Source organism: Stegastes partitus, unplaced genomic scaffold, assembly GCF_000690725.1.
Source record: "Stegastes partitus isolate 25-593 unplaced genomic scaffold, Stegastes_partitus-1.0.2 Scaffold167, whole genome shotgun sequence".
Classification (NCBI taxonomy): domain Eukaryota; kingdom Metazoa; phylum Chordata; class Actinopteri; family Pomacentridae; genus Stegastes; species Stegastes partitus.
The window spans coordinates 143,902-167,141 of record NW_007577898.1 but is presented as its reverse complement, the minus strand read 5'-3'; the positions used below and the strand labels follow the sequence as shown (position 1 = coordinate 167,141).

The window sequence follows — 23,240 nt, the reverse complement described above, 5'->3', positions numbered from 1 at the left end:
AATAATCGTCACTCTGCTTGTCCAGACTACAAAGTAGGCTGATGGGTAATTTTTTCCCCCAAAATACCAAAATTGATCTATGAATCTAAAATATCACAGACACCGTTTCAAATGTCCATAGTTGATGGTAAAAAAGTTTAACCTGTTAAGATCTGGTGTCCACATGCGTAGACATCACATTTTGGGTTATACTACCACAGTAGTAATAATGTTATATATATGTTTTTCCATATGTTTTTATGTTCTTTATACTTTTTTTTTTTCATTCCGCTTTGCTATTTGATCAGAAGAAATAGCAAAGAGAAATAAAAATTGCATATCAAACAAGGGCTCGGATCTTAAGAGGTTAAAGCGAATCAGAGATGGTCAAGCAGAAAGTCTCTGATGATTTAAAAAAACCCCACATATGATGTTTGGCACAGCTGTATGACCATTTGATGACCTTCGTCAGAGGAACAGAACAGTGTTCATGACAGCTTACAAATTCAAAACTTGACAGTAATGCACAGATGTCTTTGTTTAGGATTTGTTCTTTATCTATTTTGTATAAAAGAGCCGAGACACACAGAGGAGTAAAGTACAAACACTGTAAACGGGGACATGCAGATTTGTGAGTCCTGCTTCGATGTAGTTTGTGTATTCCAGCTGTGTGTCGCCTCTTCAGACATCACAGGTGCCTCAAAGTAAAGATCTACACCTCCTCACTCCTCCAGATGCATTTTAGGAACGGAGACGTCCTTCAAGGCGTTAAGGTTGATTTGAGGAGGTTGAGGAGGCTGGAAAGAGCGAAATGTCTCGTTATCACCCGTCATCGTTCTGTTTCTGTCCACAGAACTTCTGCAGGAACTTTCAAAGACAAAGCGAGTCCAGCAAAAGACATTGATGGAAAAATACAACTTGTTGAGCGTTGTATAGACGCTGCTCTTTTCCTTGTGACCTGGTCTGTTGTGGTTCGATGGGCTTTGCAGGCACATTCTCACCCAAAACTGAACTCGTGTTAACAACTGTGTAATTATTCTAGTCACAACATGTTCTGTGTTCACTCGTGTCTATAAAAAAAAGCTGCACTGAGAGAAGCGGCTCTTCTCTTCTGGTGCCTTTGTTGCTGTGAGACTGAACCCAGGGTTATAATAAAATATTGATCTGATTAATCTGAACTGATCTCTTGTAGAGTTTTTCTGACCAACAGTTATTCCTTCTGGGGTCCACAAAGATATTTGATGTGATGAATCTGAAATATTATATGAGATACATGGATATTTGACTTGTGGTAAAAGAAAATATCTGAAAAGCACATCTGTTATGTGAATTTCTTTTTTTTATTATTATTTTTTTTTTACACTAGTACACTGATTCATACATGGACAGTAAAAAACAAATACCTTATATTATAATAACACATATAGCAATGATATATATGTTTGCTTTTTTTCCCCTTTTACATGTCAGATGCTGTTTCACAAACAAAATATGTAGTTTTTTTTGTAAGTATATGCTTTAATTTTGTCTTTAAATGTCAAGGTCTGATGTCTTTTTGTTTTGTTTTTTCTACTGTTTTTAATTTAATGTATTTTTTGTTTTTAATTTAATGTAAGAAAACTAATGGCAACAAAACGAAGGAAGCAGCTGATTGAACATGATTTTAAACCAGAATATATTATATTACACAGCAAAAAATAAAAAGAGACCAGAAAAGCCTGAACATGGAGCATTTTTATGTGTTTCCTGGATCATTCCCATGATGCTCGTCTGCCTAAACACACATTTAACCCGTATTGTGTGTAATTAAAGCATTTGAAAATGAATCCCATAATTAATTCTGTCATTATTACAGCCCACACTGAGTCTGTGTCGGTAGCATAGCTCGTAAACCGGAGGCCACGGTGCTGATGGAAGCTTCTCCCGCAGCCACAGCGCCACCTGCTGCAGCCCTGAGTCACTGTTACTCTGTTTGCTGCTCATAAAAGCTGCATTGGCTCTGAGCTCAGCCAATGAGTCAGCGTCTGTGCAGAGCTGCAGGTCAACGCTGTCTGATGGTAATCAATGCATTCACCCTGTCCCGTGAAAGGCCCTGCAGCAGACAGAGCCAGCTGAGCATTTGCAAAAATTTAATTACTGTCTTCATGAAACATGGATCAGTTTCGTGGTTTATTTACCAAACTGGACCAGAACCAGGATGGATTCATATCGGTGGCGGAGCTGCACGACGAGATGAGGAAGCATGGGATCCTGTCAGCAGATGGGAAGGTCCAGGTAGCATGTCTGGGTTTAATAAGCTCTATGTCTTAGGGAACAACTGTCATTTCATTCATTTTGCACCTGCTAAACAAAGAGCTCCTCTCTGTCTCCTAGAAAATCATTGATTCTTATGACAAAGACAAGGACGGCCTGCTGGATTATGAAGAGTTCCTCAGCTACATGATGGACAGAGAGAAGAAATGGAAAATTTACTTTCACGACCTTGACAAGAACAACTGTGGTGAGTTAGACACTTTTACCACTTAAAAGCTGACATATTTCTCAAGGAAGAAAATGCTGCAAATTTGTTGTTGAATTCATACTATGAACACAATGTAGTGACTTTTTAATGTGCTTTCGAAGCTTGTCACCTCCTTCTTATGTCATTTAAAGACCGTACTGAACATAATTCCTATTTGTGAAGGATTTCCTCTCTGCAAACTAAAACAAATGCTCGTTCTTTGACAGTTAAATGTGTTTTTCAAGGTCAGACGGTAACGGCTGGCACGCAGACAAAAGATCTGTTTATGGTACACAGTGCTGCAGCTCCACACTGACCCTTGCTCTGTTACCGACACCTTTAGCGGCGTCATCATTTGACACTTTGCAGGGCAACAAGAGGACGAGCAGCAGCAGTGTCTGTTTGTAATTCTGTGCATTTCTTCTCTGATCAGGAGTGATTGACCTGGAAGACGTCGTATGTTTGTTTAAGGAGTTAGGAGTGGTCATTTCAAAGCCGAATGCAAAAAAAATTATACAAATGTAAGATTTTTTTGCCCACTACCTACCTGAACACACAGTTTTTGTGCTGCAGTTGTCACACGGGGTTCAAACTAATTTGCATGTGAGGCAGATAGTTTTACGTTTGATATTGGCTTCACTGTGCAGTAACGTGTATTTATGGTGTAATGAGATGATAAGTTCACACTGATTCCTTCATATACGGTGATAAAACACAATGGAAGTAAACTTAAGTCTTGGGTTGCCAGGTCTGAGCACATTCTAAGTCAAAACGCACATATAGCATCCAAGCCAAATCTTTTTTTTTTTGGATTAAATTGCGCAACATTAGAGGGAATGCAGGTGATGGAGCCTGCAGATACAAAAGAGTAAATGGACTTTTTGCCACCCAGAGTGATCCTTCAGTTTGGACTCACTACCTGGCAACCCTGAGTTTATCATATGTCTGGAAGACAAAGGATTAGTATCGCTCTGTCATAAATCAGTTACTTATTATTGATCGATAAAGACTTTACTGATATGTTTAAGTGATCTGAGGGTTATTCCAGCTCAAATCATCAGCGGCCTCCTGTCCGACCATCTCTGATGTGCTTGAAACTTTCTTTATCATAAACTATGGATATAAATGATATGTGTGACATTTTAGTTTAAAACGACAAGTATGCCCTCACAGATACTTTGACCATGAACCCTTTTGAAACACCTTCTCTACCTGCATCCGACTGTCTACCAATGTTGTTGTTTTTGTGGTACAACTTGTCATACCTGTTCAATCAGTTATGAAAGTTCACTTTTGTTTTATTTTGTAATGTTGTGAAATGCAGCTTCGTATGGTTCAGATATTATCACTGGCTGACTTCTGCATTATAAATCTTTTTTGGTTAATTTGTGTTCAAAGACTTTTTATGACAGCTCCATTTTCTTTTTTTCATGTTTCAGTTCACCCATAATCACAAATTATTTGATTTTCTTTAATATCTTTATAAATATTCATATTTTATGCTATAAAAATCCAGGCAAATCAGAGATGATTGGGCAGAAGTTGTTCTGTAAATGTGATGATTTGAGATGGAATGACCCTTATCGGTTTGTCTTGTTGCAAAGAACCACTCAGCTGACCTTTAAGACACAGTTCAATAACTAAATCTATGAGACAACATGCCTAGCTGGTCATCAAGGTTCTTTTTGAAAAGATAAAACAAACCAAATATTTGCTGTTGTTGTTTGCTGACTGCAGGATGGATGAGGACAGCTCCATGACGGTGGACTGGGGCGAATTCCTGCATCACATCATCCTCAACCCCGTGGACAGCATCGGGGAGCTGGTGTCGTCATGGAAACACAGTTTGGTGAGACCACGTGGACCGACCCTGACACTCCATACACAATATTAATATGGTGAATAAAAAAGATAACAGATATAAGAAGGTCTAATCCCTCTGGTTGTCCTGCTGTAGGTGTTTGATGTGGGGGAGAGCCGCGCCATGCCCATCGAGTTCCCTGAAGAGGCGTCTGGCTTCGGTGTCTGGAGGACGTTTGTTCTGGCAGCAGGTCTGGCTGATGCTGTGTCTCGGACTGTGACGGCACCAATAGACCGACTAAAAACCCAGCTTCAGGTCAGCTCCTCCTCTTAACTTCCACCCATTCCATCCATTATCTATACACCGCTTAATCCTCACTAGGGTCATGGGGGGGCTGTAGCCTATCCCAGCTGACTTAAGGTGAAGGCAGGGGACACCCTGGACAGGTCGCCAGTCTCCTATTAACTTAGCTTAGCTTAGCTTAGCTTAACTTAACTTAACTTAACATACTCACTTTTTATTAAATATGCTAATGTTAACATGTTAATTCATGAAATATTTGCTTATATGGGATGCCTAAATGGAAAAATCTTTTATCAGGAGAACTGAGTGCCATCATCCATGTGTGAAGTTTTATTTGAAAGATAATATCCTCTAGTTTCTGAATAATACAGATGTTTAGCATGTGGCTAAAACACAACTTCAAGTACATCTGTTTAAACATGGCTCAGATACATTTTCTACTCCCTTCCACATTTGAATACCAATAACTACAACACACTTTATGCCCAAACTATGCAAATTATACATCAATTGTTGTGCTTTTTTCAGGGTCAATACCAATTATTACTAATCAAGAAGACCAATTTGGTACAATTTGTATGATAGACTTAGCCATATGACATTTTTGATATTTTGATCCATTTTTTAAAGAACTTAAGCCTATACCAAGATGGGTTTTTAAAATTTTTTTTTAAATGACTTGTTTAAATGGAAGCTCATCCTGTTTCACTTGTCTCAGGGTGTGAAGATACTCTGTTATCTGACCTGACCTGCCCTGTTGTACATAATTTATCTTGTCCTGATAATAGAGGGGCGTCGAGTTCATAGTTAAACATCACTGTGAATACACAGTGGTGTGTAGAAAACAACAACGCTTGAAGCAGTTAAAGCAAAGAGAGGATGCCTTCAAGGATAATGAAATGAATATTTTTGGTTTATCAGTGAGCATTATACAATGTGCAGTGAAGAGGAAAACAGTTTGTTGGTACAGTTTATCAAGGTACTTGGCAGGTAGGTTGTTCTAACACCTTAGAGAACTTGTCATAGTTCTTTGGTGGGTTTAGTCTGTCAGTAATGTTGAGATCTAAATACAGTGAGTTCTTCATGTCTTCGGCTGCATGTTTGGGGCCAATTAGATGCCTCTTTGATGGTACTGATGGATCGAAATCAAAAGCTTCCCAAACTTTTAGACAGCCCTCCTGCGACCCTCGTGAGGATTAAGTGATGTGTAGATGATGGATGGATGGAGCTCATAGTGCATGACCTCTGACCTCCCAGGATAGAGCAAGTGAAAAGAGGTTGACAGAAATGTTTGTTGCATGTGTTCCTGCACTGCAAAAATGAAAACAAAAACAAAAACAAACAAAAAACTGCAGAAAAAAAAGGTTAATTGTGCTAGAAGAAAAAAACATTTTTAATAAACAATGTAATACACTAAGGTCCAAAAACAAACAAACAAACAGTGACAATTACAGCAAATATCTGTAAAATAATGATATTTTTAGCTGATTTAAATACACAATAATTTTGTGGTTATGCGCTATGATGTTTATTTATTTTTATAAAACTACATATTTTCAGTAATTTAAGAAAAGGGGGGATCATTAAAAAATGTAAAGAATTATTTACTGTTTTTCAATCTTGAATTACACATTTTTACTTTGATTTAAATCAATTATCACTATCTGTAAAATAGTGATAATTGATTTAAATACAATACAAATATCATAATACGACCATCAAATGTTGAAAAGAAGGAATTGCCATTTGTAAAAGTATGGATTTTTGATGTGGATGTTATTTACAGTTCTTTTACGGTGTAAATTAATATTTTTTTTCCTTTAAAATAACAGCAAATTCTTTAAAAAATACTTTTAAAACTGTTTAAAAAGGCTAATTGCTTTCACATTGTGCATTTAGCCGGACCCTACCAGCAACAACAACTACCTACAACTGGCTAAGAGAGTGATTCCAGCTGCAACGCTTTCCACTCTGCTCCACAGGTTCATGGATCCAAGGCCTTCTCTCAGGGCTTTCAGGAGATGAGGGCTGGTGGTCTGCGCTCCATGTGGCAGGGAAACGCCGTCAACGTGCTGAAAGGAACCCCACAGTCAACACTGCAGTGTCTTATCTACGCCCAGGTGAGCAGCTCAGGCTCTCTAATTTGAATTATTCATAAAAGGTTTCTTGTTTCTAATTGATAAGGGCTGCTCTGCTCCGTCCAGATGAAGGTTTACACCCAGAACAGAACCCAGGAGACTCTGACGGTGCAGCAGCGCTTCGGTTTGGGCTGCGTGTCAGGAGCTGTTGCTCACGCTGCCTTCTACCCTCTAGAGGTATCAGGTCCGAGTGCTCCGACATTCCTGTCCTGTGTTTTAACATGAAGACTGAGCATTGTTAAAGCAGAGTTATTATTGTTAATTCCAAACATCACTGTGTCGTTGTCATATTATTAAGAAGTTTGGCATCATCAGCAGTATTGCACAGAAAAAAAGTTCAAACACTGCAACCCATCAAAATGTACTTGTTGAAAATGTGCTAAACCAATATAGAATAAAAGAGGATTCTTTATTAAATTAAGCAGCAATTTTGTCAGTGCCTTCACAAAATCCGATAAGAAATGTGCAGATATGAAAATGTTTTGTAGAAAAATCACATGTACAAGTAACGTTATTGTTGTAAGGAGTTGATGTTCCAGTTCTAGATAAACACATATCAAAGTAATGGCTTGAAGTTGTGCAAAAAGAACACACATGCAGTTCTATGTACACATATGTAAACATACGTAGGTTCAGTGTATAAATACAAGGTGCACACGAGACAAAGGTGCAAAATGTGTCGATATTTCCACATTGTGTATATGTAAACACATTCATGAGTTGCTGGTTGGCACTAACAAAGAGAATTCTTACAAGATGTTTAGTCTTTTATGTCATTAACAAAAAATAAATCATGAAGCCACATCAGTACTTTGCTACTCAACTCATGAAAGTTAAAAAATACTTCACAAGACAAAAAACAAAGTACTGGTGTTCATATCTCATTTTGAAATGAAGCCCTGCATTTGTGCTTTATATTTAAGAACTATGTTTAACGTATCAGTGGAGGTTTATTTCAGTGGCCTCTGTCTCTTCTTATCCGTCCTGCAGGTGTTGAAGGTGAGGCTGAACCTGCAGCAGGCTGGAACCTATCATGGCGTCGTGGCCTGCGCTCGATCCATCTACAGAAACGAGTCGCTGTCTTCCTTCTACAGAGGATTTAAACCGAGCATCCTCTGCATGATCCCCTACGCAGGAGTGGAGTGTGCAGTTCATCAGGTGAGCCACGACAACACTGGAAAGATCGAGTGAAAACAATGAATGTTTTTAACAGCTGTACCTGTAATTTTTTTTTTAACATTTTATTGTTATTTCACGGATTTTCTGTGTTTTGGTAAATGACACAGCATGACTGGTAAAATCACAGAAACAAAGTATTAATTTACATGTTACCTGTGGGGAATAAAATAATGTCCATGTCAAAAATATGTTCTTTTTTTTTTTACAGTATTTATTTTTTTGTAGCATTTGACTGTAAAATTATACCATTTTTAATTAATTTAAAATAGCATGAAATCATTATTTTACAGATAGTCGCTGTTATTTGAAAGAAATTGATGTATTTTAATTAATGAAAAATGCTTAATATTATGAGCTGTTATTTTACCGATTTCCCCTGTTTTGTTAAGTTGCAAATATTATCTTGTAAAATCCCAGAAAAAAAGTATTAATTAACATGTTGACGGAAAAAACAGGCCCAAAACTATAAATAACATCCACATCAAATGGTGATTTGTTCTTTCACAACATTTGACCGTAAAATAATTCAACTTTTACTGTATTTAAATTTGCAAAAAACTAATAGTTTTATAAACCGTTGCTGTTTTGGGGGATAAAATGATGTATATCAATGATGGAAAATGGTAAATAATATTTTAAGTGTAATTTTACAGATTTTCCATCATTTGTTAGGTTACAGGTAGTAAAATCAATTGTATTTATTTTTTATTAATCTACATGTTGACAGCAAAAACAAGGAAACAAAAATAAGGCAGACTTTTGGCTGCTGCTTTAGCTCACCTGGTTGAGCTGGTGACCCATGCTCACGAGCTACTGTCACCGATGCAGTGGTTGTGGGTTTGAATCCCGCTCATGGCCCTTTGCTGCATCCCCTTCCCCCCATTCTTCTCCCCCACTTCTCATCTCTGCTTTGACTGTCCTAAGTAATAAAGGCAAAAAGGCCAAAAAATAACTTTTTAAAAAAAAGGCAGAACTGTAAATAATGTCTGTATCAAAAATCTGTATTTTTACAAGCAGTAATTAATTGTTTTTACATAACATCACTGTTCACATTGTATTAAAATCTGCTATAAACATCATAATTTGATTGATATTTACCGTTACATTACTGCTACTGTTATTACATTTTTGTTGTATTGTTTTTTGTTTGGTTTTGTTTAGTTTTTTTACAGTTACACTCTTATTTTGAAACATACCAATTTGCTCCTCATTGCAGTCCATCATGTCCTGGGCAAAGCGTGATCCCACCTACAACAGCGACTCCAGCCTGTTCTTCTTCAGCTTTGTGGCCTTCGCCTCTGGACAGATGACCAGTTATCCACTGGCGGTGATTCGAACGCAGCAGCAAGCGCAGGGTAACATCTATCATTTCTCTGACACATTAGAAATGATTTTAGGCACTTTGAGATGATCTGATGCTCACTTTTTGGTTTGTTTTCCAGCTTTCATTCCAGATTCCCGCCGAGCTTCAGGTGCGTTAGCAGGACTCACTGGGATATATGAGAGAGGAGGATTGCGAGGATATTATAACGGCATGGGAGCGAGCTTCGTCAGGGCTATTCCATGTGCTTTGATAAACTACACTCTGACTAGGAAGTTTGAAAATGTGTTTTCTTCCATCGAATCTTGATGAATGTGGAGAACAATACAAAGCTGTGACTGTTATTAATGTTAACTGACTGTCCAAAAGTAACAGGAATTCTAAAAAAAACAACTAAAAAGGGGGGCTGACATTCATAAAGTAAATCATAATGCTCAACGTAAGTCTGCGGGATTGCTTTTTAATTATTATTTTAGTCAGTGGTTTTTCTACTGACCAGGAAAACATGAAACTAACACTGATGCACCATTGACTGAAAAATACTGAATAATGTGAACAAGTGTAATGATTACCAACTTGGGATTTGCTGTGTAAATATGGATATGAGCTGTCATGTGTGCTGTACAATAAAATTTTATTTCTTAATTGGGATCAGCTTCCATTCATCATTAACAGTGTTGAGGCTTTGACGTGACTTATGACAGATGTGCTATTAAATTGGTGTTTATTAACCATTAATTTCAAATCAAGGCAGTCATTTGACATAAAATATTATAGACGTTGCTCGTTATCACGGCCACGCTTCATAGCAGCTGAATCACAACATTACAAGACAACAGGAAGTACAATTCTAGATTTGTAACACTAATTGTTATGACTAACATTATAAAACACTAAAATAAAGTACAGCCTCAAGCATGTAAAAAAATGGAATTAATTCATGAACTGGATAATGATCAAAACATTACAAATAATGCTTTACAATTGTTTGTGTTGTTCTCTTAGTAAACTTCTTTTCATTTTTATTCATTTTTTTCTTACTATTATTTGTATACTTCATTTGTTACATGCTTTATTTTTGTCATGTACTTTTTTTTATGACTGATTTCACTTTTAAATTGTATTAATGAAAAAAAAAAGTAATTTACATTTACATATCGACAGGAAACACACAAACAAACAAACAGGCCGAAATTGTAAATATACCTTCATGGTAATTTGTTCGTTTCTAATATTTGACCAAAAAATTACACAATTTTACTATATTTAAAACAGCAAAAAATCTAATAGTTTTATGTATATTTAACGTGTTTTCAAAGAAAATTATATATATTAAGAAAAATCTGTATTTGATTTCCCTGTTTTGTTGAATAACAGAACTTTTTTAACTCATTGCAATTTTTCCTTATCGTAATTTTTTCTTTTAATTTTGATCGCATGTTTTAGTGGTTAATTTTTGTATTTGTTTTTTTACATTTTCTTATAAAGCACTGAATAACCTATGTGCATGATATGATGCTATTAAAACACTTTGCCTTTGCCTGCTGCTGACGTTATCGCGAGATAAAGATGTGATCGCGATATTTTCCGTCCAAATCCCGTGAATGAAGCCCGCCATCTTGTAGCGCGAGTAGGAGAAGAGAGCAGCAGCAGATATGGCAGACTACAGCAGCGTGGCTCCTCCGTCCTCTAACGCCGGTGGCGGCATGAACGACGCTTTCAAAGACGCTCTACAGCGAGCACGACAGGTAACAACATCGTCAAAACATTTAATTAAAAAAATATTCCGCGGCCGGACAGCAGAGAGCGAGTTTGGGTGCTTTCTGCGGTCACCAACGAGATCACGGCAGGCTAGGCTAAGCTAACGAACGATGACTAACCATACGCCACACTTCAAAACGGAAAACAGATGTGAGCACAGATGCGACTACAGCTGCGTGTTCAGACTAAATTTACCAAATATATAACAGTAACCACAAATATAGGCGTTATGGGGTGTAGTGAGTCCAACCTACCCCTCGATGTGAAGCTTTCCTTTGTTGCTGCAGACTTCCGCACAAAAGTGTAGGCCGCAAGCAGCGTGTCTCCTCAGACGCACCTACACGAAAACTGCAAATAAATCACCTCAACTGTTGTTTTTCTTCTTTGTTTTGTTGTACAGATCGCAGCGAAGATCGGTGGCGATGGCGTAGCGGCACCCCCTACAAACGAATTCGGCTATGGAGGTCAGAAAAGGCCCCTGGAGGACGCTGGTGGGTATTTTCCCATGCCTAACCTGAATATCGGTCAGTGGCTCAAATCGATTTCAATGCAAGTCTTGTTAGTTAAATGCTTGCCTGCGTGTTTTAGCAGCTACTAAAATGTATTCGCCTGTGTAGACGTGTTATTAACTCAGCATCTCTCTACAGTACTGTTGTCTTCATATCAATGTGCATTTTCACCAATAAGTCTTAACACTCTGTTCATTACTACTAACCATAGGAGCAGTTCACAATGTTGTAGACTTTATGCAATTTGTTGGTTATGGCATGTGTTTATGGTTGATGATAATTCACTGTTTGTCTTCACAGCTGTTTGAAATCAGTGTATATGTATTAATATTTGGATCTGAACTGACCAGTTAGCGTAGTTACAGAAGACAGAAAAACAACAAGAAAAAGCAAAAATTCGTGAAAAACTACCAGAATGTCCATATACAAAACCCAGATATTCATAGCCATATTGCTCCAAAGTCATAGTTGTAGAGTTACATCTCAAGCTATGCTAATAATGGGCTCCACACCGTTTGAAATCTTTGTTATAGTGAATCTGTTCCATTTTGGCAATGGGGAGAATGTTGTTGAGACTTCAGGTGTTTTTTGTTCTATTTATTTTAAGATGTAATAATGTTTGAGTTACGCCTTATTGGGGAAAAAATGCCCCTTGAAAACTAGCTAAATATGCACCACCAGAATTTTGTATTGTGCTATAAAACCAGGTTGAACATGTTGGTTTTCCCAATGCTAAACCAGTCAACTGTGGAGAATTTGAGTGAAATTAAAAGCATTATACATGATATTTTTGTTAGTTACACACAGGTAATAGTAATAAACTCTGATACAACACTCCTGCTATAAATCCTGCCTCAATTAAGGTTGTGATGTTAATTTTTTTTTGCTTAAACTGTCTGAGATGTGCTGATTTATTACTGAATTTATTATGACTTTAGAAGTTCTAGTCTATCTGTGTTGCACAAAACTGAAGATTTTTTTGCCTCCAAAGCTGAATCAGCAACTGTCCTAAGCAGTTTGAACAAAAAAAACAAACATTATAACCCTTTGTGAGGTGGGACTTCCTCCAGGGCTGTTTTATTGAGAGTATTGTCTATCCCTTTATGTGTAGATGCTTCTGTAATTGTTTTTTATTTCAGGCTATGTTTAAAAACCAATTTCACATGTGTGAAACCACCAGTAATCAAGTGATAGTTTTGGCATAATGAAAGATTCTGATGATTTTTTGTTGTTGTTGTGTTGTTGCAGACCAACCAGAGACGAAGAAAGTGGCTACAAATGATGGTAAGTGACCCGATGACACTGCTGTAGTTAGTTGTGTTTGTGTAAATCTGCATTTAATTATTAACTTGAAAGAATAAATATTTGTACTTATTGATATGGATACTTTTCCTCTAATGTGCTGTGGTGTGTTTTTTCAGCCTTTTCAGCAATTGGAGGCATGGGAGGCCCCCCAAGGTAGATAAAGTTGCAGCTTTGCTTGCTTTTCCTTACCTACACCTACGCCTTATTGTATTATTCAGTTCATAGGTATAATGTGTAAAGTTTCTTCTTTTCATTATCAGGTCAACATCAGAAGAATTCAAAGTTCCAGATGGAATGGTTGGATTCAGTAAGTTTTTTTTGTTTTGTTTTTTTTATGGAAAACAAGCAATGAAAACATAATTTCTATGTTGTTACTGTTACTGACAATTTTCTTTTTTTTTTTATTTTCTTCAGTTATTGGAAGAGGAGGCGAGCAGATATCACGTCTTCAGCAGGAGTCTGGGTGTAAAATACAGATTGCTCCTGGTAGGTTTGGATCTGTTGGTGATGTAACAACGGCTAGTTTTTGTTGTTGTTCGAGGGTTTTTGTATTGACAGCCCATTTTCTGTGTTGTAGACAGCGGAGGGATGCCAGATAGGTCAGTCACATTAACGGGACCACCAGAATCAATCCAGTAAGTGCCAACCTGTTTCCAGTTAAAGTAGAACATCTCATGAGTCACTGCTTCAGTTGGTTCCTTGTCAGTGTTTGCAGATGATGTATGATGACAATTTTTCTCCCATCAGGACTGCAAAGCGGCTACTAACAGAAATCGTCGAGAAGGGACGTCCAGCCCCAGCGTTCCACCACAACGACGGCCCGGGAATGACTGTCCAGGAGATTATGGTCCCTGCTTCTAAAGCCGGCCTTGTCATTGGAAAGGGAGGAGAAACCATCAAAAGCCTTCAGGTGAGTGTTCAGTCAAAGTGAGAGACAAAAATGGAGGGACAGTAGGGTGATGTAGTGAGTAGAGCCGCAACAATTATTTGATTATAAGGTAAAAGCAGTTGACAGATTAAGACGACATTGATCAAATTAACAGAGAGACGATCATTTGGATTCCGTTTAAAATGTGTACGGTCTATGATGAAAACTCATGCACCACGCTGAGAAGCTGATGGATAAACCCAACCCTAAATTATCTGAGACCTGAACACACACAAATAAGAGACGAGTGCGTTTGTTTTTGAGACTGAAGCACACTGATGGTTTCGATTTCTCTGGATTTGCAGGAACGAGCTGGAGTGAAGATGGTCATGATCCAGGACGGACCCCAAAACACAGGCGCAGACAAGCCACTCCGCATTTCAGGAGAACCCTTTAAAGTTCAGGTGGGGTTTTTTGTTTGTGCATTTCAAACATTAGAATCAGGATATGATCTTAAGTGATCTAAACCACTTGCTTAATTGTCTGTGTGGAGGCTGCTTATATCGAGCTGTAATGATAACGTGATTTCTTTTCTCTTCAGCAAGCCAAAGAGATGGTGATGGAGCTGATCAGAGACCAGGGCTTCAGGGAGCAGAGAGGCGAGTACGGTTCAAGGATCGGAGGAGGAGACAGCTTAGATGTGAGTATTTATTTTTTCCATTTTATTTCATTTTAAAATCCGTTCAGAAATGAGGGTTTAAAAACATGCCTTACATTTGTCTTTCTATTCTTTTGCCGATCAGGTTCCCGTCCCACGGTTTGCAGTAGGCATCGTCATTGGGAGAAACGGTGAAATGATAAAGAAAATACAGAATGACACCGGCGTCAGGATTCAGTTCAAACCAGGTGAGCGATGAACGTGGCATCAATACAATTCACAAAGAAGTGGCCAAAAATACATTGATTTAGACTTAGTTGAAAATGTGTACGGTCTGTGATGAAAACTCATGCACCACGCTGACAAACTGATGGATAACCCCAACCCTAAACTATCTGAGACCTGAACACACACAACTAAGAGGCTGTTTTAGTTTGACCATATTATAGAAAATAGTACATTTGTTCTGTGTAATAACAACAGAGGCTGAAATTGGAGTAACACTGTCTCAGTAGTGTCTAATCCCCCTGTTTCCTCCCTCCAGATGACGGCAGCACACCAGACAGGATAGCACAGATCATGGGTCCCCCTGATCAGGCTCAGCATGCAGCAGAGATCATCTCCGACCTGCTGAGGAGCGTCCAGGCTGGAGGACCTCCAGGACACGGGGGCGGCAGGGGACGTGGCCGCGGACAAGGCAACTGGAACATGGGACCCCCCGGTGGCCTGCAAGAGTTTACTTTCACGGTCCCAACAATGAAAACCGGCCTGATCATTGGTAAAGGCAAGTAGCTCCTTAGCTGCTGTGCTCCACTTTGGATTTATGAGTAAGAAAATCAAGTTCAGTTAGAAGAACCAGACATAACTAGTTTTGTCAGGTGCATTATTGTCTGGAAAACCACAGACATGCTCTTGGGCTGGATTTTATATCTCAGCAATACAATTTTAAGGTAGCAAAAGTGAGAGGCAAGAGAGTCAAAGTCTATCAGCCTGTACATGTTATTACATGGAGTAATGATTTATGTATTTTCCAGGTGGTGAGACAATCAAAGGCATCAGCCAGCAGTCTGGAGCCAGAATCGAGCTACAGAGGAATCCTCCGCCCAACGCTGATCCCAACATAAAGATGTTCACCGTCAGAGGCTCCCCTCAACAGATTGACTACGCCAGGCAGCTGGTGGAGGAGAAAATTGGGGTGAGACCTTCAAGCGACACCACACTTCCACTGCGACGTTTGAGGTTAAACTGGCTAATCCAGGCATGAAAGAGGCACATAAGTGGTGCGCTTGCATTGCGCAGAGATCTGTACTGCAGATTTAAAAATAGACAAGTCTTCCATTTACACAGAAATGAGTCAATAATGTCTGGATTTTCTAAATTTCCTACTTTGTATTGGACAGTGCTTCCACTTTGGGGTTAGTCCTCAGCTGGCCCATTTTGCGGTACACATTGGTCTGCCTGCACCTCAGTGTCAGTCTGCGTCTTTAAACCAATCACAGTCATCTTGGGCGGAGCTAAGTGAAACATGCAGCTTCTGTGTTTCCTCAATAGTGACAGGTGGAACATTGGCATGCATGGAGCCGAGCACTGTCATCATAATAAATAATCACTGCCTTACTGTATGATCTAAATCCTCGGCAAAAAACCGTCAGTGTTGCAGGTTGCTGTAGTTTCCTGTTGTGGTGGATTTAAAAAAGAAAAAGTAACACACAGACAGTGGAAGGGCAAGACAAAGCTGATCGTGAGCAACCAGTGACACCGATGCCCACATCTGGTGACTCAGACTACTGTGGAGATCTCAGTCACCCTGTCAGCATTTCTTTTGTCAGTATCAGCTGACAGTTTCTTGGTAGCTGTATTCTTTACAAAATCTACTGTAGATTGTAGATTTTAATTTATTACACGCTGTCACAAAACGAAGGCCATTTATCTTGTTTTGCTGCGACTGCTTGTTTATTGACTGCAGTGTGTTTTTGTTTTTTTCAGGGACCAGTCACTCCTATGGGTGGTCCACATGGTCCTCCTGGCCCACACGGAGGACCAGGCCCACATGGTCCTCCAGGACCACCAGGACCCCCCGGAGCTCCCATGGGTCCATACAACCCTGGACCATACAACCAGGGACCTCCAGGACCACAGTCAGTCCAGTAGCCATTTCTTCGCTAGCTTTTTGTGATTGTAAGAATATTTAGACACAAGTGGAGGATGCAGCGTGTTGATGGTTCTGTGTCATCTTTCATCAGTGGTCCTCCTGCTCCTTACCAGCCTCAAGGATGGGGCAATGGCTACCCACACTGGCAGCAGGGACAGCCTGATCCAAGTGAGTACCTGCTGACAGAAGACGCAGTGGTTCAGCTAAAAGGCCCTTTGTCACGATTATTCCTTTTATTAGAGCAATGGTTTTTAATCAGTTACAAGATATATAAACAAGAATTCTGAATTACTCACAGGTTATATAATGTATCTGTATGATCATAGCCTTTATCTTGGCCCGTGTGTGGTAACAAAACTCATCTGCCATGTGCAGATAAAGCAGCAGCTGATGCCAACGCAGCAGCGTGGGCAGCCTACTACGCTCAGTACAGCCAGCAGCCGCAGGCTCCCATGACCCCGACCAGCGGAGCTCCAGGCACAACTCAAACCAACGGCCAAGGTAACCGAAACGTTCTTCAGCTAACGCAAAGCAGAAAGTGTTTGCTTCTTGTACAAGCAGAATCTGCTAGATGAGTGTAGAGCAGCGTAGTTGAGTAGATTTACTTTAGCGTTCTGTGCTCATGTCTTCCTGGTGTTGCTAACTGAAGACAGGTTGGATGGTTTCACCTTTAAATGACTTTGCTTTTGCAGAGCAACTCTTTTTTTTAAAAAAAAAAAACTTTTTTTTATATTACCCCAGGGACAGGATAGTTTTCCTCCACCATCCCTAGGCTGACAGCCCAACCCAGGCAGGTGGAGGACAAACTGCTGAGAATGATTTACTAATTACAAGTACCGTTTTTTTTAACAGGTGACCCACAGGCTGCAGGTCAGAGTGGACAGGCAGATTACACCAAGGCCTGGGAGGAATATTACAAGAAAATGGGTATATGAACGTAGTTTCAGTGTACACCTATTAACACAAGACAGTCTAAACAGTCACTGGGCATTCAATCAGCTTCTTTTTCAGGTCTGGGCATTTGTCAGCATTACTGGCCTGCAGTGGAGCTTGTCAGTGTGTCTCCACTTGGTTTGACATTTGACGCCTGTGCTGTTTAGACTGCAACACTTTTGATTATCTGCAGGACTGAGCTGTCGACACAGAACCACCTTAATGATCTTAGAGTAGCCTACTTTTTTTTTTAGTCTATCTCAGGGCTTCATCCACACTGATGGCAGAGTTTTGCCACGTGTCATGAATGTTTTACTGTTACTGAATGTGTGTAGAGTTAAATGATGAACATGTTGGATTTGTGGCTTATGGATATAAGCAATGTAGGACCAGTGTTGTGTTGTGTCTTGTTCCCTTTGTTACACCTGGATGCATTGACACGTTTGGATTTTCTCTGCAGGTCAACAGAGTCAACAACCTCAGGACTACACAAAAGCCTGGGAGGAGTATTACAAGAAACAAGGTTAGTATTCTTTTCCATTTTTAGAATACAACAACTGTGATTTGAACTATTTTTATGATGGATGACTGCATTAGCAAAACAGTCTGCATCTTCTGAAGTGAATAATTTAGGTATTATGGGATTCTGGTGCTAAAAGTAATGTTTTATACGAACTTGATATGTAATATTGACAGCCTCCTGAGCTTAGAAACAGTTGTAATTTCTGTAAGAGGCTTACTAAAAGATGGCCACAGATTTAAAGAGTCCAAGAGCAGCAGCACTACAATGTGGTTGTTAAATAGACACCTGAGGTAAAACCGTCCTAGTTTCCTTGCAGCTCTGATGATGCTCATGTTAAAGGGTGGTTGTCTCCTCTAGCAGCTCTCTGTAGTAGAGTTGCTGCTCTCTCAGCCGCCCAATATAAAGGCAGAAGGTTTCTGACCCACCACCAGAGGCGTTGGTTGTGGGTTCGTTCCCCTTCTTATAAATATAATCTCCAAAGATTCTAAACTGTTGTTGCCTTCTCTGTTCATTATAGAAACTGGAATAGTAGCATATCATATGTAGTCATTTCATAATATGTTGGAGAACAAGTTTTACATCGTGTTGTTGCTTCATAGCCTAAAGGGTTGAATAGAAGAATCGAGTACTTTATACCGAGGAGTGTTTGTGTTGAGATCAGTCAGTCTGTGCAGGATAAAGACACCTCTCCTCCTTCTGCCCTTTTCTTGTCTGCTTTTTAAAGAGTGAAGTCAAACTCGACAACAGCAGCTGCTCTCGTCTCAAACCGCTCAAATATTCAGGCCTGTTGGAGTCATGACCGCACTCAGATCTGTTATTAGGCATGCCATTTTTTTTTTCATGTCTGCAGCCAGAAGCAAACTGTCTGCTTTATGTAGCTGCTGAGTGCCAGAGGTTTGAACATGTTTCAAGTCTGTACAGAGCAGCACAACTGTTTCTCTGCCTATTTTCAAATGTGAATTTATCACTAAAAGATTTAAAATGTGAAGAACAGCGGCCACAAGTGGTAGCCACAGGAACAGCCCATGATGAATTTACCTTCATTTCGCAGCAGCCATCACAAGTGTTTTTTAGTTTTTGTGTTTGCATCATCACTTTAAATTTTAGTTTTGGGGTGTTTGGAAGTCTTCCAAAAGTCTAAACAAAGTTATGCCACTGAATGTGTTAAACAGAGAATATATATTACAGGTAGTTATGTAGGAAGTACATCTTTAAATGTAAATATGGAAATAGTACTGTTTGCTAAAGCTGCATGATTATAGGCAAAATTATTATCTTTATATATTTTTTTATAAGTATCACAATTCAGTGATTTTTTTTTTTTTTTAAGGGACAAAATGTTTTTATTGCGCCTCACAGTACACCCAACGAATGCTGTTTGTATCACAGTAAGGCTCTGCAGTAATGGTTCACTCCACATCTCTGCACATAGAAGTCTGTAGTCTCCCCACTTAACCACAACTAGTGCAACATGGACTGTTTTTATCTGATTAATTCAATTATTTATGCATCCCTACTGCTAAGTGGTAATAACCAAGTATTCTGTGTTAGATTACAGTCCTACACCTGAAGTTAACTCATTCAGTCCTAATCCTGCTTCTCAGTACAGACCTCTGGATAAATGTTGGTGTCGTTTCTCTCGAGCTCGTTTTCTCCACTCACCTGATCCACTCTCGTTTTACCCTCCAGGTCAAGCAGCCCCTCAGGCTGCAACGGCGGCGGCGGCAGCCTCTCAGCCCGGAGGCCAGCCGGACTACAGCGCTGCCTGGGCGGAGTACTACCGACAGCAGGCTGCATACTACGGCACGGCCAACCCTCAGTCGATGGGTGCAGCACCACAAGCCCCTCAGGTACACCCCCGATAAGAATCCGCCCTCCACATTCACTTACACTCAGTCGATTTGTACCGTAACCCTCCTTCCCTCCTCAGGTTTCCACAGGGCTCCAGTGACTGCAGCAGCTGCTCAAACTTAACCAAAAACTACTTTCCTCCCTACACAGGTTTTTAGCTTTTTATTTTGGGAAGCTGAGTCCACTGTTTCTGCTGTTAACATGCAATGTATCTTCTATGTATTTCTTCTGCACAGGGCCAGTAATGTGAAGTGGACATAAAGTAAATGCTACATTGTCGAAACAAAATCCTTTGTTAAATGTTTGGATGCAGACGCCTTGATGAAGATCTTAAATTTCCTTGGTTTGAAAGTGTTTCACATAGATGGCAGATTACCCGGCGAACACGTCCTCCTTGATTTTTTCTTTTTTTGTTGTTTTTCTTTTTCTTGTAAATGCTTTTGTTTTTAGTGAGGTAATTATACATATGGTCATTCCAGCCCTGTATTCTACATTAAATGTGGTTAGAACTCATGTTTATTAAACTGTAGACATTACCATGTAAATCATCTCAGTTTTAAAATGCTCTTTGCCTGTTGTGTTTTTGCAATAAAACAAACTGAAACCTCCTGTGTTGGTAAGTTGGGGTGGTTTTAAAACCAAGAGGGGGTGGAGATGAACTTCTGTATGCTTTTGTTATTTTACGGGAGGGGAAACTGTTGAACTGCAGGCCATGTGTGGGGTTTTAATTGTCCAAAAATGGTTGACTCCAAGTTGTTGCTGTCCTGTCTCTCTCCAACTGTCTATAAGGCTCTTAGATAATATTTGCGTGCAATGATCCTGAACGGTTCAGACCAACAAACGTCCTTGTTGATAGACGATTTTTTTTTTAATACACTCCCTGTTTCCTGACTTTAGCAGTAGACTGTTTGACATGAGCAAGTTGCCAGGTATCTGTGTATCGCATCCCATGCATTAACTGCGTTGCTGTGGCTCTTTCTTTATTTACTGTTGCCTCGTTTGCTGACATTGTTGAGGTAGTATGCACTGTATTTTGCCTTGATATAGTCACTTCCTCCTCCACAGGCAAGTTTAGAAAAGCGGTAAGCAAGTACTCTTCTCATGTTCCTCAGACAAACGTGGTTCCAAGAAATGTTGCATATTTTTAGTGTTATATATATCTATATATCTATATTTTTGTGCTGTTCTTTTTCCAGGACAGTCAGGTAAAAAAACCAAAACAAATTGCCACTGTATCAGAAATGCATTGAAACTTTTGTCTTGCCCAATTGTGAACTAACTCACATGTATAAATTTGTTTTTTTTAAAAAGAATGTTTTTTTAATATAAAAACATTGCAAAAAAAAAGTTTTTTTTGCTGTGCCCATTCTGTTAGTGTTTATCCAGTATAAGAACGTAGATGTTGTAGGCTCGGGGGTGGCTAAGCAGTCTTCATCCTTCAGTTGAGCCCTCCTGTAATGTAAGTACACTTTGAGAAATACACGCCTTTTTTTTCTCGATGCTTTATAAATTGCAAAACATGTAGTACATATATATCTATTTTTTGTCACATATTGCCATTTTCCCCTTTGTCTTGGGTAAGTATGAAATGTTCTGAGGAGAGGCATAGTGCTTTAGACTCTGATGATTCTTGTACCACATGTTTCTGAGACTTATCTCCCCCTTTGTGACTGCACAACATTCAGCCTCTGAGTCTCCACAGTATGCTGTAGTGTTTGTGTAGGTAGCATTTCAGTCGGATTTCTGAACTGAGGGTTTGAATGTCAGCACTCTGATACACTGCTGGTAGGAACTGTTTTAAGGATGTCCATGTTGGTTGTATTTTTTGCGTTGTGATTATCTGACCTGCTAAGTGCCATTGTGTAGTCGATGTGTTTTCTTTTTAAAAAGAAAAATGCCATTCATTGCAACGCTAGAAAACTCCTACTGCATAACTCCAGCGTAGCATGCTTAGGTTTCTTGCTGATAATTTCTTTAATGTCCTACATGAGCATGTGGAATGCTAGTAGTGGAAGTGCTTTCTGACTAGCTCAGTATTGATTTTTTTAAAACAATGATTCTGAATGAGCACTGTTGTTGAAAGGCTGTTGATATTTAAGGTTTCGAAAAAGCAAATCTTATTTTTTTGACTGCATTGTTCACTGATGGCAAACAGTGCGATTATATCTGATCTTTGCAGTGTCGTCCCAGACCTTGCACCTTAGGTTCTGCTGCAATAACACAGGTAAGCGCAACCTAAGGAAACCAGTGTTTTTGTCCAGTGACATGACCAATATTACATGCAAAGAAAATGCTTACCTGTGTCGTTAACAATGCATTTAGTCGTTAAAGAAATGTCCAGGATTATCAGCCCTTTTTTTTTTTTGTCTTTTTTAAAAGATGCTTTCATGAATGAACTGCATGATATGAGCTGTTTCACTTGTTACATGACCCCAGGAAAAAAAAAGGTTGTTGCATTAGGAGGAAATGTTGTGCTTAATATTTGATGATAGCCTTATTCTTTGCACCCGGTAAGTCTGACAAGCGACTGTATATCGATGCTTTTAGTGGTGTAACAAACTGCATGCCTGTTGCCAGAAGTTAGCAATGTGCTCAGGTTTTTAAAACACAAAACGGTGAAATACATGATTTTTTTTTTTGAAGTACATTTTTCTGTCGTGGTGTGAATCTGCCCTCAAGTGCAGTGCAAATCTACTATTGAAACGCTGCTGCCTTCACTTCTCGCTCACAGTGTTGGAGGATGCTGCAGGCTTAGGTCGTAGAATCAGGCCGTGTCGTAGTTTGTCCCCAAAAGGAGGAATCCTTTGAGTCAATCCCACTGCTGAACGTAGACCGTTCAAGAGCTCCAGTGATAAGGTAACAAAACAGCAACGCAATGAAATTCAAATTCTGTGATTGCAAAAAAAAAAGAAAAATTGAGTGTTGGTCAGATACATGTTTTTCTAGCCCGGATTGTTGTTGTTTTAATCATGATAGTGTATCCAGAGCTGTCTGATGGCTGTTTGTTTCATCGTGTCACTGCCTTCATGAATAACTTTTAGTCACGAACAGGAATGTGCTTTAGAAAGTTGGACGAGGACAGGAACTGATATACTGGCAGTAAAATTTGGGATTAGCAGTTGTTTTATTTTTTTTTAAAGATCACTTTTCTCTGTAGTTACAAAGGTCACACTGTTTTGTTTGAGGCTATTCACTCTGTACATGTGAGATGCTCAGTGTTTCAACACAGAGTTCGAGGGGGTGTAGAAGACAAAACAAGGAGCATGCCTTAGAGGTAAACAAGGTTTCATGTGCTGTGTATATTAAATCTATTGGTTTGTTTTTTTTGAATTAACTGTTCTGACTTCTAAAATGTTGCCATGTTCATTAATAAAGTTGTAACTAATAAACTGGACGAATGTCCTCGAGTCTTATTCAGTATATCACAGGGAAGTATGCACACATTTAATTGAAAGCAGG

General features: G+C 39.3%; 2 protein-coding genes across 8 annotated transcripts; both read left to right on the top strand.

Annotated features, from left to right (window-relative positions):
* Positions 1-2,130: 2,130 nt before the first annotated feature.
* On the top strand, positions 2,131-9,810 carry slc25a24l (solute carrier family 25 member 24, like). Its single transcript, XM_008279652.1, has 10 exons — positions 2,131-2,253; positions 2,353-2,479; positions 2,913-3,000; positions 4,217-4,328; positions 4,437-4,595; positions 6,566-6,703; positions 6,788-6,898; positions 7,712-7,879; positions 9,117-9,255; positions 9,343-9,810. Exons 1-10 carry the CDS (start codon positions 2,131-2,133, stop codon positions 9,528-9,530), a joined length of 1,353 nt encoding a protein of 450 aa, XP_008277874.1. The 3' UTR covers positions 9,531-9,810.
* A 1,028-nt stretch (positions 9,811-10,838) lies between these two features.
* On the top strand, positions 10,839-23,175 carry fubp1 (far upstream element (FUSE) binding protein 1). Of its 7 annotated transcripts, XR_520106.1 has the most exons (21): positions 10,839-10,969; positions 11,383-11,506; positions 12,740-12,775; positions 12,913-12,949; positions 13,057-13,103; positions 13,211-13,282; positions 13,374-13,431; positions 13,544-13,706; positions 14,030-14,128; positions 14,266-14,364; positions 14,468-14,570; positions 14,867-15,106; positions 15,357-15,517; positions 16,309-16,460; positions 16,566-16,642; positions 16,850-16,975; positions 17,327-17,401; positions 17,868-17,930; positions 19,620-19,780; positions 19,861-22,005; positions 22,513-23,175. XR_520106.1 is itself a non-coding variant. In XM_008279648.1 (20 exons), the coding sequence occupies exons 1-20, from the start codon at positions 10,877-10,879 to the stop codon at positions 19,879-19,881; spliced, it is 1,974 nt and encodes a 657-aa protein (XP_008277870.1). In that variant the 5' UTR covers positions 10,839-10,876; the 3' UTR covers positions 19,882-23,175. The 7 variants fall into 7 exon arrangements, 6 of the variants coding, with proteins under 6 accessions (XP_008277870.1, XP_008277868.1, XP_008277869.1 ...); XM_008279648.1 differs by having other exon boundaries at positions 11,383-11,473; positions 19,861-23,175; XM_008279646.1 differs by having other exon boundaries at positions 14,867-15,100; positions 19,861-23,175.
* Positions 23,176-23,240: the final 65 nt, after the last annotated feature.